The sequence below is a fragment of the Pelophylax lessonae genome (genome assembly GCF_965119305.1).
Source record: "Pelophylax lessonae genome assembly, chromosome: 7".
NCBI classification, from domain to species: domain Eukaryota; kingdom Metazoa; phylum Chordata; class Amphibia; order Anura; family Ranidae; genus Pelophylax; species Pelophylax lessonae.
The window spans coordinates 197,284,084-197,303,209 of record NC_138774.1 but is presented as its reverse complement, the minus strand read 5'-3'; the positions used below and the strand labels follow the sequence as shown (position 1 = coordinate 197,303,209).

General features: G+C 39.6%; 1 protein-coding gene across 1 annotated transcript in view; it reads left to right on the top strand.

Moving 5' to 3' along the window:
- CACNA1B (calcium voltage-gated channel subunit alpha1 B) overlaps positions 1-19,126 on the top strand; it is a 450,568-nt gene that overhangs the window by 419,152 nt on the left and 12,290 nt on the right. The window contains exons 41-44 of the mRNA XM_082263407.1: positions 6,236-6,348; positions 11,812-11,939; positions 12,333-12,480; positions 12,777-12,899. Of these exons, the coding sequence (XP_082119533.1) occupies positions 6,236-6,348; positions 11,812-11,939; positions 12,333-12,480; positions 12,777-12,899 (512 nt within the window). The remainder of the gene's footprint in view (positions 1-6,235; positions 6,349-11,811; positions 11,940-12,332; positions 12,481-12,776; positions 12,900-19,126) is intronic.

The following is a 19,126-nucleotide window of genomic DNA, read 5'->3' as shown; positions in this document are numbered from 1 at the left end:
AAGCTGCTGGAAGATAAATAACGGAAAGACACCAATAAAGAGGGGACAGTACCAGTGGTGGTAAACTACAACATGCAATATAAACAAGTAGAGCGAAGTATCCGTAAACACTGGGAAATATTGACTTTGGATGAACATCTAAAAAATCATATACCCAAGGAGCCCATGTTCATTTATAAGAAAGCCCCGACACTAAGAGATAAACTAGTGAAAAATGTCATAAACCCCCCAGAAAGAAAAGGTTTTACATTTTTTACCAGTAAAGGCTTTTATGCATGTGGAAGATGCTGTAGTTGCAGCAGAATAGTTGGAAATATGAAGCATAGGATTCATTCACAAATGACCATACAGGAAAGGAACATACCATTAGGGATTTTGTCTCATGTGACACCCAAGGGGTGGTGTATGGAATCAAATGTCCATGTAATTTATTATACCGTTTTTAGGAAGAACAAAAACAAAGAATTTGATCTGGCATGCTTCCTGGGTGACATATAGATATACAGGTAGAGAGAATTATTCGCTGCTATCTACCTTAATATTAACAGAGAGTGTTCCCTGAAATGTAATCTTAGCTATGGGGATTTATGTAATTAATTTTATATTGGTTGCCTCTATTTATGTTAATACTGGGGGATTAGAGATTAGAACAAGGGGGTGGTTTTCTTATATTAGGTAAATATAGGTGTCATTTGGGAATAGTTAGACACATCTATACAGGATCTGGAGTAGTTAAAGCTTAACCCTAATGACACCGTGGTATCACATTGTTTTTTGAAAAAAAACGCAATTCAAAAGTTGCATTTTTTTAAAAATCGCATTTTCGAATAAAAAGTTGCACTATTTAAGAAATTTTTTTTTTTTTTAACAAATCACAATTTAAAATGTGCATATTATACACATGGTTAATCATGAAATTGATGGAATATTGTTCATTGTATAGTGCATGTCATTTTCTGATTGACACAATAGCAGGGTGTCTCTTGGTATAACATATATGCAACACCAATGAGATCATGAGATTGTACATTGGATCTCACCATGTGTTGCATATAAAGCAGTATATAGAGCTTCAGATCCACTGCAAAATGGTGCTAACACTGGCCACTAGAGGTCCGGGGACTGAGGAAGAATGGCACCTTATGCTGCCTTGGAATCGGAGCTTCAGGAAAATGGTGCCCAATCGGGCTATATATAAGTTGGCACGGCATGATGGCAGGTATATCCTCCTGAGGAAGCCACGTGACCCTGTGGGGTAACGCGTAGGGGAGGGGCCAATCTGTTGTCATGCTGAGGCGTGAATTGTGAGCATACCGTGGAAATATTGTCTGATTGTCTTATACCCGCACTGTGAGGACTGAATGCTTTTTACAGTTTGGTGCATTCTAAGCACCAGGAAATTGTGAGTGTTTTTATATTTAGTGTTTAATAAACCGGTTGTTCTAAAAGAGAAATCACTATGTCCAGCTTTCTCTCTTTATGATTTGGGCATATGGAGATAAGTGTGAAAGAAGGAGGATTCTAAATTCAAGATTGCCACCAAAGGAGTTAAACAGTATAAAACAGATCTCCAGAGAGGGACAAAAGCGCATATAGACCAATGGTTGTTTTTTTCTCCCAGGTGAGAGCACATCGGATGAGGGGATTATCACTAATGTGCAGTGCCTTGCGAAAGTATTCGGCCCCCTTGAACTTTTCAACCTTTTGCCACATTTCAGGCTTCAAACATAAATATATAAAACTGTAATTTTTTGTGAAGAATCAACAAGTGGGACACAATCATGAAGTGGAATGAAATTTATTGGATATTTCAAACTTTGTTAACAAATAAAAAACTGAAAAATTGGGCGTGCAAAATTATTCAGCCCCTTTACTTTCAGTGCAGCAAACTCTCTTCAGAAGTTCAGTGAGGATCTATGAATGATCCAATGTTGACCTAAATGACTAATGATGATAAATAGAATCTACCTGTGTGTAATCAAGTCTCCCTATAAATGCACCTGCACTGTGATAGTCTCAGAGGTCCGTTTAAAGCGCAGAGAGCATCATGAAGAACAAGGAACACACCAGGCAGGTCCGAGATACTGTTGTGGAGAAGTTTAAAGCCGGATTTGGATACAAAAAGATTTCCCAAGCTTTAAACATCCCAAGGAGCACTGTGCAAGCGATAATATTGAAATGGAAGGAGTATCAGACCACTGCAAATCTATGAAGACCTGGCCGTCCCTCTAAACTTTCAGCTCATACAAGGAGAAGACTGATCAGAGATGCAGCCAAGAGGCCCATGATCACTCTGGATGAACTGCAGAGATCTACAGCTGAGGTGGGAGACTCTGTCCATAGGACAACAATCAGTCGTATACTGCACAAATCTGGCCTTTATGGAAGAGTGGCAAGAAGAAAGCCATTTCTTAAAGATATCCATAAAAAGTGTTGTTTAAAGTTTGCCACAAGCCACCTGGGAGACACACCAAACATGTGGAAGAAGGTGCTCTGGTCAGATGAAACCAAAATCAATTTTTTTGGCAACAATGCAAAACGTTATGTTTGGTGTAAAAGCAACACAGCTCATCACCCTGAACACACCATCCCCATTGTCAAACATGGTGGTGGCAGCATCATGGTTTGGGCCTGCTTTTCTTCAGCAGGGACAGGGAAGATGTTTAAAATTGATGGGAAGATGGATGGAGTCAAATACAGGACCATTCTGAAAGAAAACCTGATGGAGTCTGCAAAAGAACTGAGACTGGGACGGAGATTTGTCTTCCTACAGGACAATGATCCAAAACATAAAGCAAAATCTACAATGGAATGGTTCACAAATAAACACATCCAGGTGTTAGAATGGCCAAGTCAAAGTCCAGACCAATCGAGAATCTGTGGAAAGAACTGAAAACTGCTGTTCACAAACGCTCTCCATCCAACCTCACTGAGCTCTAGCTGTTTTGCAAGGAGGAATGGGCAAAAATTTCAGTCTCTCGATGTGCAAAACTGATAGAGACATACCCCAAGCGACTTACAGCTGTAATTGCAGCAAAAGGTGGCGCTACAAAGTATTAACTTAAGGGGGCTGAATAATTTTGCATGCCCAATTTTTCAGTTTTTTATTTGTTAAAAAAGTTTGAAATATCCAATAAATTTCGTTCCACTTCATGATTGTGTCCCACTTGTTGATTCTTCACAAAAATTACAGTTTTATATCTTTACGTTTGAAGCCTGAAATGTGGCAAAAGTCGAAAAGTTCAAGGGGGCCGAATACTTTCGCAAGACACTGTATGTGGATGATTGGAGCACATAGTGGTGAACACTAATTACGGAAGCAGTGGTTTGGTTATGTGCACACAAGCCTGTTTTTTATGAAAGATTGAGCATATGCAAGCAAATTCATACCAAAGGACACTTTATGGACTTGTTTGTTGTGTTTTGTTTGTGGTATATATGGTTTGATATGATATGCTGATTCTGAAAATTGCTTTGCAAACAGATTTAAAGGGATACTAGCACATTAGCGTTTGGGAGCTCGGCACCACTTTTTAATATTGTGGGTATGAGGAAGGTAAGAGACAAAACCAGCTTTTCATTCCACCATTTTTCAGATAGCTCTGACAGACCATCATCCAAACTTATGGTCTTAAACGTCAGATTAAAAACTTTCCTTTCAGGGCACATTTTACTGAGCCTGTGAGTGCTTCTGTGTTTTCAAGCATCAATCTACTTCTTTTCCAGATTCGCAAGGCTGTCATCTGGTTTTCTTTTCACAGATTCTACACATTTTACCATGTGGAATTTTATGCCTCATCTTATGCCAGCTTTGGGCGTAAAATCCTTCAGACGGCTCTTTGAACTACACGCATTTCCAAGTTCTCATGTTTTACTTCTGCAGTTTTAGGCCTCCCTTATGTGCACAGAGCTTAAAAAAACGCAGCAGTTACAGGTGCTATGAGTTTTTATTTTTCAGCCTGTTAAAGCACCTCCATGCACACATTGGCCCTTACAGGCAGAAAAAAACACCAAGGGCACCTTTAGGAGGGGAGCTGAAGAAAAGAACAAATACAGAATGCTCCCAAACACTACATGCCTTTAGGCGCATCAAGTGTTTGAGTGTTAATGCATTCCAATAGCCAGAATAAATTCATATTCTGGCCAGTAGAATGCATTAACGCTCAAACGCTAGATGTGCCTAAACACGACTAAACGCAGCTTTTACCATGCTTTTTAAACTGCTAGGAGTTCTGGCGTTTAGAGGGTATAAAGCAGACACCCTGTGTGCATGAGGCCTCAGTGTCTTGTTGCTGTTGTTCGCCCTTCAGACTGCTTTTGAACGTTCCGACAGTCTGTGAATTTCTGTATCCCTCAGTGAATGAGAAACAAAATGGGATCTTTGTACTTACTGCAAGATCCATTTCTCGGAATTCTTTGAGGAATAGGTCCCACTACTTGGTGTCCATGATCATGCTGTGGCACTGCTTTTTCACAAAATGAGGCATGCTAGAAGTAGGAGGAGTTATACAGGGCTGGACACTTTGTTTTTTGTTTTTTTTCTGTCAGTGTTCACATTTTTTCTATAGGTGGCAGTATAACCCAACAATCTCTGAATTCATGTCTCCCTTAATGTACTTCAAGAAATGGATTGTACAGTAAGTACAAAACCCAATTTTGGGATGTGGATTTCACATTTAAAAAATTCTTCCTCTTCCATTGATGTATTTTATTAAATGTAGACATTTGTAGATTAACCACTAAAGATTTGGTACACAAGTTACTACAATGACTCTAACAACTGTGTAACAGCTGTTGAGGAAAATACCAGCCACACAGGTAGAGCATTGTTTTCAGGGTTAGATGTCAGACAACTCATAGACTTGCGGTGTGAGAAGGAACGGTAAAGTATATCCACTGTGTAACAGTAGAACCTGCATATTGTAATCAGCAAATATGGCTGCCTCCAAGTAGGTATATAATTACAACCTTTACTTATAAACATTTACACATATTTAATAGATTATCTACACACACGTGTACATGTATTTCTAAATTAAGGCTAGCAAGGTTATAAATAAAATAATCTGGACAGAAATAACTATAAATGAAGACAAGCTTGGGAAATAACTGAGTGACTTTATGCCTGCACCACTCTCCTAGACTGAGAAAATGGAGCAAATGCTGGTCCTTAAAAAAAAGGGTACAACCCTTTAAACTATAACTAAAGGCAAAACCTTTTAACTTTTCTTTTTGGACGGAGTGAAGTTGGATTAGAACATCTATTGGGCTTTCATTGTTGTCTGTGCGCCCATTAGGAATATTCTCCCTTTCTATTTGTCCAGTTTACCATTAACATTCTAAGTGAAAGTTAAAAAAAATCCCAAATTTTGGGTTATCCTCAAAAAATAATAGAGGGAAAATCTTCCAGTGGGGCCCCAAGGAATTCCCTTAGTTTGCAGGGATTTCCTCTCACTTCCTGTTTTGGCTATGGAAAAGGAACTAAATACCCTCAATGGGACACAGATGACAAAAGAAAAAAAAACTGACAGGGGTTTATAACCCTCCCTTTATCCAAAATTGAAAAAAATAAATGATTTGCCTATAGTTCTACTTTAATTGAATGCCACATGGCACAGACCAGTTCAGCTGGATTTGCATGCTCTGATCCTCCTACCCTTCCTGCTCAGCTAAGTTCAGGAGGTAGGAGCAGTAACACTTAAAGGTTGGGTTGAGTTATGCAGTGTAATCACTGCACAAACAGAGAGAGAAATGTTCCTTGTCTGTTCCCATCCCAAATGACAGATCTGACCTGGCATGGATCTGCAGCAGTTTTCCATGCAGAAAACTGCTTCAATCCCTTTGGTAATTAGGAGCTGATCCTACACCAGTTTGTGTTTCGCTGTGAAGTAGAAACTGGCGTAGGTGGTGCATAGAGATCCAAAATAGGTCTATTTGCTTAGTTAATGTGGCGTACACCCCAAATGCCGGTTTCCTGCACAATTATAACTTTTTATTTCTCCTCATCATTTCCAAAATGTTATAGGTAAGATTTATTTCAATAAGCTGATTGCTTTTACGTGTAAATAAAAAAATGGCAAATAATATAAATTCCTTTTAATTAAGAATAAGAAGGAACAGACAAAAAATTCAGAGATGTATAAACGTATTCTGTTGTATGGTGAAACCAGAGGACATTAGTGTGTGTTTGTGTGTGGTGTGACATTAGATTTACTGTAGTGTTTTATTGTCACAGCGGAGGAAATGACTGTTGGGAAAGTTTACGCAGCTCTTATGATCTTTGACTTCTACAAGCAGAACAAAAACACCCGGGACCAATCTCACCAGCCACCTGGAGTCTTATCTCAGGTACAAATCAAATGTAATGGAAATATATGTGATATAAAAATACCCATTCTAAAGTGTATGATTAGCAGCTGTGACTGGCTCTGTAAAATGTTAGGAAGTTTGCTTATGAACAGTTAGCTGAAGTCGCAACTAGAGGGCAGCAGAACACTGTGGGTTTGCTTTTGTGGTTGGATCATGTCCTGTATGTGTGATATACATAAAGTTTTAATACAGTTTACAATTAAACGTAGCATACCAAAGTCTTTAGTAGCCCTGTGGGCCAGTGTTTCTCAGCTGCAATCGTCCAATACACCTGATAGGTCATGTATTCAACATTTTATTAAAGCAGAACCTCAGCCAAACAGCTAAAGCAATGATCATTTTCTCCTGCCAAAACACCACATTGATGATTTACACATCCCTGCTGCAGTATGTAACCAAAAACTGACACTACTATTTACAACCTGCAGCTTCCTCCGTCACTTCTCCCTCCTGCCTGTTTATTGTGCTAAGAATAAGCATTGCTCCTGTTCTCTGAACTAAACATTCCAATCCAACCCTGGTGCTTGAAATTATTAATATTATACAGAATTTATATAGTGCCAACAGTTTAGCACTTTACAACATAAGGGCACACAGTACAGTGGGGATCAAAGTTTGGGCACCCCAGGTAAAAATTTGTATTAATGTGCATAAAGAAGCCAAGGAAAGATGGAAAAATCTCCAAAAGGCATCAAATTACAGATTAGACATTCTTATAATATGTCAACATAGGGATGCATGGGGGGACTGTTCAGATCCGCCAAAAAATGTTTGGCCCTTAATGTTTTACATAGCTATACCTGCAAAAGAGGCCAGCATGAAGCAATCTAGCAGGACCTAATTTTCTGAGTAAAGTTTAATTTTAAGGAAGGAGTAAGCATAATGAAATTTGTCCCAAATGTTAGGGGTTTGTCACATTAGTGGGTCTATGGAAGCTGGTCTGGATCTGGATGAAACCCAGGGAAGTAAATGAATAGAAACATCATAGTAACAAAATGTCTCCAGATCAACCCACAAGGGGGCCTGCTGTGAGGTGTACAGAGAATTCAATGGGGTGATTTGTATGAGTTGAAGTTGGGGATTCCAAGGCTGCCTTGCCTCTTGTGCGTGTATATTATGGGGCAGGAGAGACACTTTTTTATTGAACCAAATGAATTGTAGAGCATAGTTCCAACACATATGAGGGGATAGGAAGGTTGTGAAACAGATAAACATGCTTTGGTAAAATTGGCATTTTGATGGCATACATTTTCCCTATCCATAATAGTTGATGGTATTCCTAGGAGGAAAGATTTTGAGTATGATAGGAGTGGGTAAGGTTAATACCCATATAATTGACATGTGAAGTGGGCTAAAAAAAAACCCAAATTTGGAAGCCATGGTAGTATCAGGAAGCAGAGGGCAGAGGATTTATCTTCAATGATAGTTAGATCACATATTTTTGAGAATCGTGTAGGTGTGGAAAATAGAATGGGCAGGGTTGTATATGGTTGAGTTGGGGTTAGGAGCAAATCCTCATAAATCCACTATAAATAATTTGTGACTCAATTCATCTTGTGCCCAAACCATCAATCCATATAATATCTATCCATAAAAATGTGTGTTGTGACCAATTAAAGTGTGTTCCTCTGTGCCTTTAAGAAAACACAAACACCACATCCACCAAATGATGTTGACTTCCAAATTAAAAGAAGTCAAATAGCGCTTTTCCAATGGTGTGTCATACATGTAACACATGGCAGTCCTTGGTACCTTTAAGTGGTATAGTGCTTTCAGCCAAGATAAAAAAAAGAGGATTATAAATTCCCACTTGTCCAGAACATAATATATGTACACTGTTCAAAAAAATAAAAGAAACACTTTTTAATAAGAGTATAGCATCAAGTCAATTAAACTCCTGGGATATTGAGCTGGTCAGCTAAGTAGCGGAGGGGGTTGTTAATTGATTTCCGCTGCTTTTCTGTTAATGAAATTAACAACAGGGGCACTAGATGGGCAACAATGAGACGACCTCCAAAATAGAATGGTTTTGCAGGTGGAGGCTACTGAAATTTTGTGGTGGGTCAGTGATGGTCTGGGGAGGCATATCCATGGAGGGACACCTGGACCTCTACAGACTAGACAATGGCACCCTGATTGCCATTAGGCATTGGGATGAAATCTTTGGACCCATTGTCAGACCCTACACTGGGGCAGTGGGTCCTGGGTTCCTCCTAGTGCAGGACAATGCCCAGCCTCATGTGGCGAGAGTATGCACCCAGTTCCTAAAGGATGAAGGAATTGATACCATTGAAATTTCAGCAAAATGGACTAGCCTGCTGCATCAATTTTTTACTTAGATTTTTGGGGTGTCTTTGAATTCAGCCCTCTGTAGGTTGATAATTTTCTTTTCCATCAAACAATAGGGCATCCTTTCATCCCTATCACATTACCTAGTCGATATCAGTATATGTGTTTTCAAAGTGTTCCTTTAATTTTTTTGAGCAGTGTAGTTCCAGGAGAGGGAATTGAATGCTTTGTGTATATCTAGATCTATCGCCATGCCTTGGATTTGCCTTTGATGTATTAGGTGGATTGGGGCCTGTTTAACACCTGTTTCAGCTTGTATAAGAGCGGTGTGAAGAGAAAGCAACTATGTAACTATTACAAAGCTTCATGCAACTTTCTCTAAGCCTTTAAATCGTTTTTCAGCTCCTGTTTGAAAATGTTATACACAGAACCTAATGGGAGGGCTGATTGTCACTTCAGCAAGCTTTAAGTAGTGCTGAAGCCTGCTAGCAGCTTGTTTAAAATGGCTATTAGCATAGTCCCATTTGGATCTGTGTTTAACATTTACAAACTGGAGCTGAATGGTACTTTAAAAGCTTCAACAAAGCTTGCTGATAGCTCTATAAATGCTTGGTAAAAAGCTTGCTGTTCACACTGCTTTTATACAAGCTAAAACCTGTTTGAAACAGACCTAAGCGAATAACTTTGTGAGTATTACCAGATGATTGTCTATATGAGACAAAGCCTATTTTGTCTTTATGGATTAGAGTGTGTAAGAAAGTGTTATTCCTGGTTGCAATTATTTTGACTGCAGTTTTCATATCTACGTTCAGTAACGAGATCGGGCAGTAATTACGAAGGTCTAGTGGGTCTAGCTGACAGAGTGGAAGTTTTAACAGGTCAGTCATATGGGGGCAAGAAAGACTGAAAACGTTTTATATAGTAAGAGGCTGAAGAGACATCAGGGCCTGGAGTTTATTGCACTTTAAGAGATTTGATGCCCCAAGGACTTCCAGAGTCACATAAGCTGGTCACCTAAGCTTTTCAGGTGGGCTTTTGGTTTTGCAGTTTCCTAAGGGGTGAGGGACACCACAGCTAATTGAAGGAAAGGGACACTCCCCCCTCTGCACAGGCTTATGGGCTTGTTTAACAAACAGAGCTATGAGTCTCCAGCTGTATGATGGAGGGAAGAAGGCCGTCCCCTGGGAGGTTGATGGGTTGAGAAAAACTGCCAGAAGTGAATCATGCAGATAGCAGAGAAATGAGCAAACAGAGAGAATCCACGTTCTGTGCTTTGGATTGAGGCTAGTACACACTATAGTTGGATATGCTTTATTTATTTTACATGTCTGAGGTTTACAAACACTTAAGGTGCCTGGGTTTTTTTTTTTTTTTCTGAAAGTGGTAATATTTAGCAGCTGACAAGCAAGGTGGAAGCTGAACACAGTGGTTTATGCAAAAGTTACATACAGCAGGTAAAATAAGTTTTGAACACGTCACCATTTTTCTAGGTGAATATATTTCTAAAGGTGCTATTGACATGAAACGTTCAGCACATGTTGGTAACAACCCATGCAATCCATGTGTACAAAGAAACCAAAACACATACGTTTTTAAATTAAGCTAATAATTGAATGGTACAGGAAAAAAGTATTGAACACATGAAGAAGGGAGGTACAAAAAGGCATGGAAAGCCAAGACAGCAGCTGAAATCAGTAATTATAAAGCAATCCTGCCCCTTGTCAGTGCAAATATCAGCTAGTTCAGTCACAACTGATCTGGCCTATAAAAAGGTGTCTAATTACCAAGGTGTCACACAAAAAACATCTAATGATGGGTAAAAGCAAAGAGCTCTCTCAAGTCCTTCGCAACTTTATTGTTGCAAAATATACTGACGGCATTGGTTACAGAAGGATTTCTAAACTTATGAATGTTCCAGTGAACATTGTTGGGCCAATAATCCGGAAGTGGACAAAACACAATTTTACCATAAACCGGCCACGACCATGTGCTCCTCGTAAGATTTCTGACAGAGGAGTGAAAAGAATTATAAGCAGAGTTGTCCAAGAGCCAAGGACCACTTGTGGAGAGCTTCAGAAAGACCGCCATGGCCTGTATGCGAACTCACCACACAAGACTCCATTGCTGAAGAAAATGAATGTTGAAGCTCATTTAAAGTTGGCTGCACAACATTTAGACAAGCCTGTGAAGAACTGGGAAAATATAGTCTGGTCAGATGAGACCAAAATTGAACTCTTTGGATGCCATAATACACACCATGTTTGCAGGTCAAATGGCACTGCACATCACCCCAAAAACACCACCATACCAACATTAAAGTTTGGAGGTGGGAACATCATGGTGTGTGGCTGTTTTTCAGCATATGGTACTGGCAAACTTCATATCATTGAAGGAAGGATGAATGGAAAAATGTACCAAGACATTCTTGAAAAAAATCTTCTGCCATCTACCAGGATGGTGAAGACGAAACAAGGGTGGACGTTTCAGCAAGACCATGATCCCAAACACAAAGCCAAGGAAACTCTCAATTGGTTTCAAAGAAAGAAAATATAGCTGCTAGAATGGCCCGGCCAATCACCTGACTTGAATCCAATAGAAAATCTATAAAAAGAACCTAAAGATCAGAGTTCATAGAAGAGGCCCACGGAACCTTTTGTAGATTGTGTGGAAGAGTGGGCCTAAATCACACCTGAGCAATGAATGTGACTAGTTTGTCCATACAGGAGGCGTCTTAAACCTGTCATTACCAAAAAAGGATTCTGTACAAAGTATTAAATACATTTCAGTTAACGTGTTCAATACCTTTTCCCTGTGTCATTCCATTATATTACACATAACCTTATTTCTGAATGTGTTTGTTTTGGTTTCTTTGTATGTATGGATTGCATGGATTGTTACCGACATATGGTGAAAATTTCATGTCACTATCACTTTTAGAGATATATTTACCTAGAAAAATGGTGATGTGTTCAAAACCTATTTTACCCGCTGTATGTCTGCCTCTACAGATTTATATGTACATAACTAAATTAGGATAATTAAGGAAGGTAAAAAAGATTTATTGAGGTAAGCAAAATTTAAAACCTTGTCATTGTTGTTCTAGAAATGTTTTAGAATGAGCTCTTATTTTTGCGACTGTATTGCATGTTACAGACCGGAACAGTGTCCCTTTTCCAACCGCTAAAAGCCACTCTGGAACAGAACATTCCTAGCCCATTTGGCAACAGCAAAATGTTCCTTCGACAAAAGAGCTCGGCATCCTTGAACAACGGTGGCGTGGTGTGAGTATTCGAGTTTAAAGATACTGTCAAAAGTCCCAAAGTGATTCTTCCCTATTACACAGTGTGTTTTAACTTCAGTTCTTAGGGCTCCCATAGTGCATGAGGCATTAAACTTCTGGAAAGAGGGTTAGCTTGATCGCTTTGAGACACTGTCACAAAATAAGCATGTAGATCAGGAAAGTCAAAGAGAAGTCGAAATTCATACTCTGCATACTTGTTTTGAGATGGTGTCCAGCCAGCTGCTAAAATGTAACCCTGAAAGTGCCTATTCTGAAAAAAGATATATTCGAAAAATTAATAACTTGGACTGATATTTTAAAAGCTACAGGTCCACTTTAAATGTGATTACTTAATTACAGATTATTAATGATACATTTATTGACCTTATTGCAGACCCAATCAGGAGAGTGGAATCCGGGAATCAAGCTCATGGGGGACGCAGGGGACCCAGCCAGCCCCAGACCCTTTTTCCACCCCACGGAGCACAGCATTCCAAAGGGGCCACTCAGAGGAGATTCACACTCAGGTGCAGGTCAAGCAGGTATGCCTATATTTTCCATTCCTACCATCATTCTGCTTTTCTTTTTAAATCATTTTTTTTTTTTATCTGTAAAGTTAACAACTCTGAATGTGAATAATAAAAGAAGTGCTCTTTAAAATAAACACCAGGAGCAAGTTTTCTAAGCAAGTTTGGAATTCAGAAATGACCAGCAATCATTTCTAAAACCCAGTATTTGAAAACGTTCAAGTCTCTATCAAAAACCACTAGTACTGATGTTGTGTAACATTTAAACATCCTAATATAGATATCTTAGTTTAGAGTAATTTCTTTTTCAGTCTGTAGAAATGAAAGAAATGAAAGAAATTGGGCAAAGTTTATCTAATGGTGGAGAGCACTCGACGGGACTGGAGACACAAGGGCGAGCAGTGTCCATGCCGCGCCTGGCTGCAGAAGCTCATGTAAGTGAATGGCTGTATTTATTGTAGCTTTTACTAGGTTTTTTGTAAAATAAAATTATCTGTTGCCTCCCGAGACTATGAAGCCCTTGTTTGGACAGAATCAATATTAATGAATTAGGTAGTAGAGGGAATGAATACACTTTAATGTCAATAATACCACAAATGGGCCTAGGCCAAAAATGGGGCTTTGTAGGAAAAATTGACAAGGAAAACTGGGCAAGGAACCAAACAGATTTCACCTTTTATTCACTGGAAAAACAAGTTAGGCATCAGTTTGTCTTGGGCAGCTGCTTTACATTTTCTCCATATTTGTTTGAATCGGTTTTGTCCATTGGTCCTAAAATGTTTGCCTCTGTCATGTTCCTCATGAAGTGAAGTAAAAGGTCCCCTAGAATGCATTGTCACTAATACTGGTCCATAGCATATATCCATCTCTGTATTCCTCAGGAAATGATGTTTTTTGTTCTTGGAGAATCACTGGACCATATCAATAGTAATACTATCCCAAAACACGAATGTCCAGTTCTTCCATACACTTGAGAAAGGGATGGTGTTTTGTCCCTAGAAAAAGGATAGCCTGTATTGTCACCAACATTGTCCATACCACAAATTGCTTCTTCACTACTCTTATGCAGGTATGTCACTAACCCTTAAGAAAGCATAGACTACATTTTCTCCAACACTGGTCTGAAACGTAACCTTTCTATTTAGTAGGGCAGAAAATGCATCCGTTAACCGCACATCACAAAGCAGATCCGAGTGAAAGATTGAGTGGCAGCCTGGGCTCAGGCCACGCCACTCCCTCAACTCCCCCCCCCCCCCCCCCGGGGCTTAATAATCATGGAAATGGAAATGGGAGTTCTGAGCAAGAAAGGGGGGTTTTTAGGTGCATCATCGGCCGTCACATGACAGCCAATGATGCACTTAAATGTTGGGGGTGTGGGACAGGCTCCCATCCTGACCAGCCTATACAGCGGTTTGCTTTGGACTGTACCTCTAACCTGAGCGGCACCTATATCTTTTACATTTCTATTTAGTACATCATTGAAGTTATTTTACCTACCCTAGGGAACGGATGGACTGCAGTCTCGCCAACACTGATTGTCCAACACTGGAACCTTATTAGTACTTCTCAGGAAGTACTAAGGTTCCTTAGAAAATTGATACACTGTGCTATTACCAAATGTAATTCTTAATACTGCTTACAAAGTTATGTCTTTTGGTTCCTGGAGACTGTAGTATCATACATACTAGCCACAACATGTCCACCTACTTCATAGTTCACTTGTCCCTAGAGCAGTGTTTCTCAACTCTGGTCCTCAGGGCACACTAACAGGCCAGATTTTAGGTATTACCTTGGGGAGATGCAGACTAGAATACTTCAATCACTGAGCAGCAAGTGATATCACCTGTGATGTATTTCAGTTTTCTTGCAAACCTGGCCTGTTAGTGTGCCCTGAGGACCGGAGTTGAGAAACCCTGCCCTAGAGAATAAACAGAAAACACTGTCTAAAACACTGTTGGGTTGCTTTACTAAAGCTGGAGAGTATAAAATCTGGTGCAGCTGTGTATGATAGCCAATCCACTTCTAACTTCAGATTGCTCAATTAAGCTTTGACAAAAACAAAACTGGAAGTTCATGTTTTTTCTATGTGGAGCTGCACCAGATTTTGCACTCTCCAGTTTTGGTACATCAACCCTTATCATTTTCTGTATCTGTCATTGGTCCCAAGATGGTAGGATATTCTTCTTTCCTCAGGATAGTAGCTCAACCCAGAAAGCAGCTGTCTTCACTGTATTTTTAAGAAGTCCTGTGTCTGTTCCCCTTGACTGGATAGATTATCTTCTTGACCTGGCACAATATGTCTGGCATGGTGTTGTATAGTTAACATGTACACCACCATCCTAGACTTTTAACATTTTACCATACAGGTCTGTCTGAGGACTCCAAAGATCATCACGTTATATACCTGAGTGAACATGATGTTACCCATTATAGCATTAACATTGTCCAGTTTCTAACTGTATTCTGGTGCATGTATCTCATCTTATGTAACTGTTGCTGACTTGTCTCTTTTCCTTTTTGTACCACTCTCCTTTCCTGCCCTCGTTGTCATCCCATTGTCACTCCGCCTATGTCCAACTCCGCTCTGACTTTCACTTGTGTTTGTGTTGCTTGTTATCCGTGCCCTCCCTTAATTTATTTCTCCGACTTCCTCCTTCTTCCTGTCACCCCTTGCCCCCCCCCCCCCCGATACTCCCTCCCCAATGCTGTCTGCCGCTGGTCTCCGTTGGTGCCGTTTGAACCGCTTCACCACCTGTTTGTCTTTCATCAGCCGCGAAGTCGCACTCTCTCCCCCAGGAACGGTTACTTACCCGTATGTAGACTTGTTATTTCACATCTCACGTGTGTATAGTGCTCTTACCGTAGCTCAAACCCATGTGCATTAACCAAAGTCTTCCATTCAGTTCTGCAAGCCATGTCAATGTCTGTCAATGTTTTTTTGTCACAGATAAATCAAACTAGTGATTAATACCCATAGATTTTTAAGCAAAAACCGAATGTGAACTTTTGTACTTTGTTTTCCGACTCTTGCTGCATGTGAAAAATCAGAGCAGAATGTAGCCTTTGCTATGGTTGTGTGAAAGAGTCCTGGCTCTGAAAAGGAGTAAGCTAGAGATAAGTTAGCAGTTGCCTTTTAGTTATTTCAGTTATGGTTTTAAAGTGTGATTTACAATGCCTTGAAAAAGTATTCATACCCCTTGAAATTTTCCACATTTTATCATGTTAAAACCAAAAACATAAATGTCATTTTTGGAGATTTTATGGGATAGACCAACACAAAATGGCACATAAATGTGAAGTGGAAGGAAAATCATAAATAGTTTTCAACATTTTTTACAAATATCTGAAAAGTGTGGCGTACATTTGTATTCAACCCCCTTTACTCTAAATACCCTAACTAAAATATAATAAAACCAATTGCCTTCAGAAGTCACCTAATTAGTAAATAGAGTCCACCTGTGTGTAATTTTATCTCAGTATAAAACAGCATCATGAAGGCCAAGGAGCACACCAGACAAGTCGGGGATAAAGTTGTGGAAGTTTAAAGCAGGGTTAGGTTATAATAAAATATCCCAAGCTTTGAACATCTCACTTAGCACTGTTCAATCCATCATCCGAAAATGCAAAGAGTATGGCACAATTGCAAACCTACCAAGACATGGCAGTCCACCTAAACTAACAGGCCGGGCAAAGAGAGCATTTATTTAGAGAAGCAGCCAAGGGGCCCATGGTAACTGGAGAAGCTGCAGAGATCCACAGCTCAGATTGGAGAATCTGTCCACAGGACAACTATTAGTCGTGCATTCCACAAATCTGGCCTTTATGAAATGGGTGGCAAGATGAAAGCCATTGTTAAAAGAAAGCCATAAGAAGTCCCATTTGCACTTTGCGAGAAGCAATTTGGGGGACACAGCAAATATGTGGAAGAATGTGCTCTGGTCAGATGAGACCAAAATTAAACTTTTTGGCCTAAAAGAAAAACGTTATGTGTGGTGGAAAACTAACACTACACTTCACCCTGAACACCCCATCCATACCATGAAGCATGGTGGTGGCAGCATCATCTTGTGGGGATGCTTCTCTTCAGCAGGGACAGGGAAGCTGGTCGGAGTTGATGGGAAGATGGTTGGAGCCAAATACAGGGCAATCTTAGAAGAAAACCTGTTAGAGTCTTCAAAAGACTTGAGACTGGGGTGGAGGTTCACCTTCCAGCAAAACAACAACCATAAACATACAGCCAGAGCTACAATAAAATGGTTTAGATCAAAACATGTTCATGTGTTAGAATGGTCCAGTCAAAGTTCAGACCTAAATCCAAGTGAGAATCTGTGGCAAGACTTCAAAATTGCTGTTCACAGACACTCTTAATCCAATCTGACAGAGCTTTAGCTATTTGGCAAAGAAGAATGGGCAAAAATGTCACTTTCTAGATGTGCAAAGCTGGTAGAGACATACCCAAAAATACTTGCAGCTGTAATTGCAGCGAAAGGTGGTTCTACAAAGTATTGATTCAGGGGGGCTGAATACAAATGCACACCACACTTTTCACATATTTATTTGTAAAAAGAATTGAAAACCATTTATCATTTTCCTTCCCCTTCACAAATATGTGCCACTTTGTGTTGGTCTATCACAGCCTTTCTCAACCTTTTCGACACAGAGGAACCCTTGAAATACATTTCTGATCTCGGGGGAACTCCTGCTAAAAATTAAAAATCTACAACTCATGACAAATTATTGTGACAGTTAGTGGGAAGAATGCTCCTTACTCTTGTCATCATTGGGAAGAATCACCCCCTTACAGATAGCAAGGGGTTAAGAGGAACAATGATGTTATTGGGAACTTATCTGAAATTGCCCATTTCTCAAGGAACCCCTAGCAACTTCAGGAGAAACCCTAGGGTTCCGCGGAACCCTGGTTTATCACATAAAATCCCAATAAAGTACTTTTACGTATTTGGTTGTAACATGAGAAAATGTGGTAAATTTCAAGGGTATAAATACTTTTTCAAGGCACTGTAAAATGAATAAGGCTGATAGTGAGTTAGGTGTTAACCAGCATTGGTCTTATAAGAAGAAGACAGAAAGAAGGATGGAGCAATCAGAAGAAAACACTTCACACTTGACCTCTACTAGAGAGGAATTGATATCAGGAAACTTCTTGCCTGGCTCAACCTAGACTTCAGTTGAGACTATGCAATCAGTTTCAAGGTATTTGGTCACATTACTAAATACCAAGTTCATGTAAAACTGACATTACAGGGCAAAGTTTTCTTAATATCAGACAGGCTAAAAGTGAGAATAAACATCCATTCTTTTAGCACTACAGATCCTGTTTAACAGGGGCTTATTATTGTGTACATAGAGATAAGCCATGCTCAAAAGCATCTCAAGAATTCTTCATGCTCTTTACATTTCACATGAATCCCAAATACAAATAATCAATATATGAGTACTATATCCTGGATTATATGGGCGTCACCGAAGACTATAGATGATCATGGTCTCCAAAAAAGTCTTTCTTTGTATCCTTTTCTATAGTATTCTTTCTATGGGTCTGTAGGATACAATGCAGTAAAATGAGAAGGGGATTTACTAGGAGTCTAAACTATGAAAACACAGATATCTTGTTGACAGACACAGTTTTCCAAGATCAGTGTGACACCGAAGAGGATTCTAAGAGATAATTGGTGCTCACCTAGAAAAGCTAGAGCAGAGTAAGAATAAAGGTGTCGCAAAACCCCTTCAGATCCCAATGCAGAGTCTTAAGCCTAGTACACAATGAGATTATCGGACAAATGATCGTCTTTTTTTTTTTTTTTTGCATGCTAGTCTCTACATAGAAAATGAAGAGGTTACTATAGTAGGAAAATTCTCGTACAACAAAATAAAAATTCAGAAGTGATGTAATGTATTGTATTTGTACTATATTTTCAGATGAAAACTGTGCTGATTAACCAGTTCTGGACCGGAAGGATTTGCCCCTTTAATGACCAGGCCATTTTTTGCGATTTGGCCCTGCGTTACTATAACGGAAAATTGTTCGGTCCTGCAACACTGTACCGAAAAAAAAATTGATGTCCTTTTTTTCCCCACAAATAGAGCTTTCTTTTGGTGGTATTTTGATCACCTCTGCACTTTTTATTTTTTTGCGCTATAAACAAAAAAAATAGCGACAATTCTGAAAAAGAAAAAAAAAAAAACAATATTTTTCACATTCTGCTATATAACAATCCCCAAAAAAATTGAAAATTAAATTTTTTCATCCTTTCAGGCCAATTTCTATTCTGCTACATATTTTTATTTAAAAAAAAAATTGCAGTAAGCGTATTTTGATTGGTTTCCGCAAAAGTCATCGCGTCTACATACTAGGGGAACGATTTATGTCCTTTTTATTTATTTTTTTACTAGTAATGGTGGCATTTTGCCATTTTTAGCAGGACTGCGACAATGTGGACAGATCGGACCCCTAACTGACATTAATGACACTTTTGGTGGGACCAGTGACATTACTACATCATGTGCTTACATCAGCTGACCGTCCTTCTCTCTCAGCAGGGAACGATCTCGGGTGCCCGGCCGCAATCGCGGCCGCTGTCCCCGTGCATCAGCATTCCCTCTGCCTAGTGGGGCGCGCTCCCCAGCACCACGCCCGGCCAAC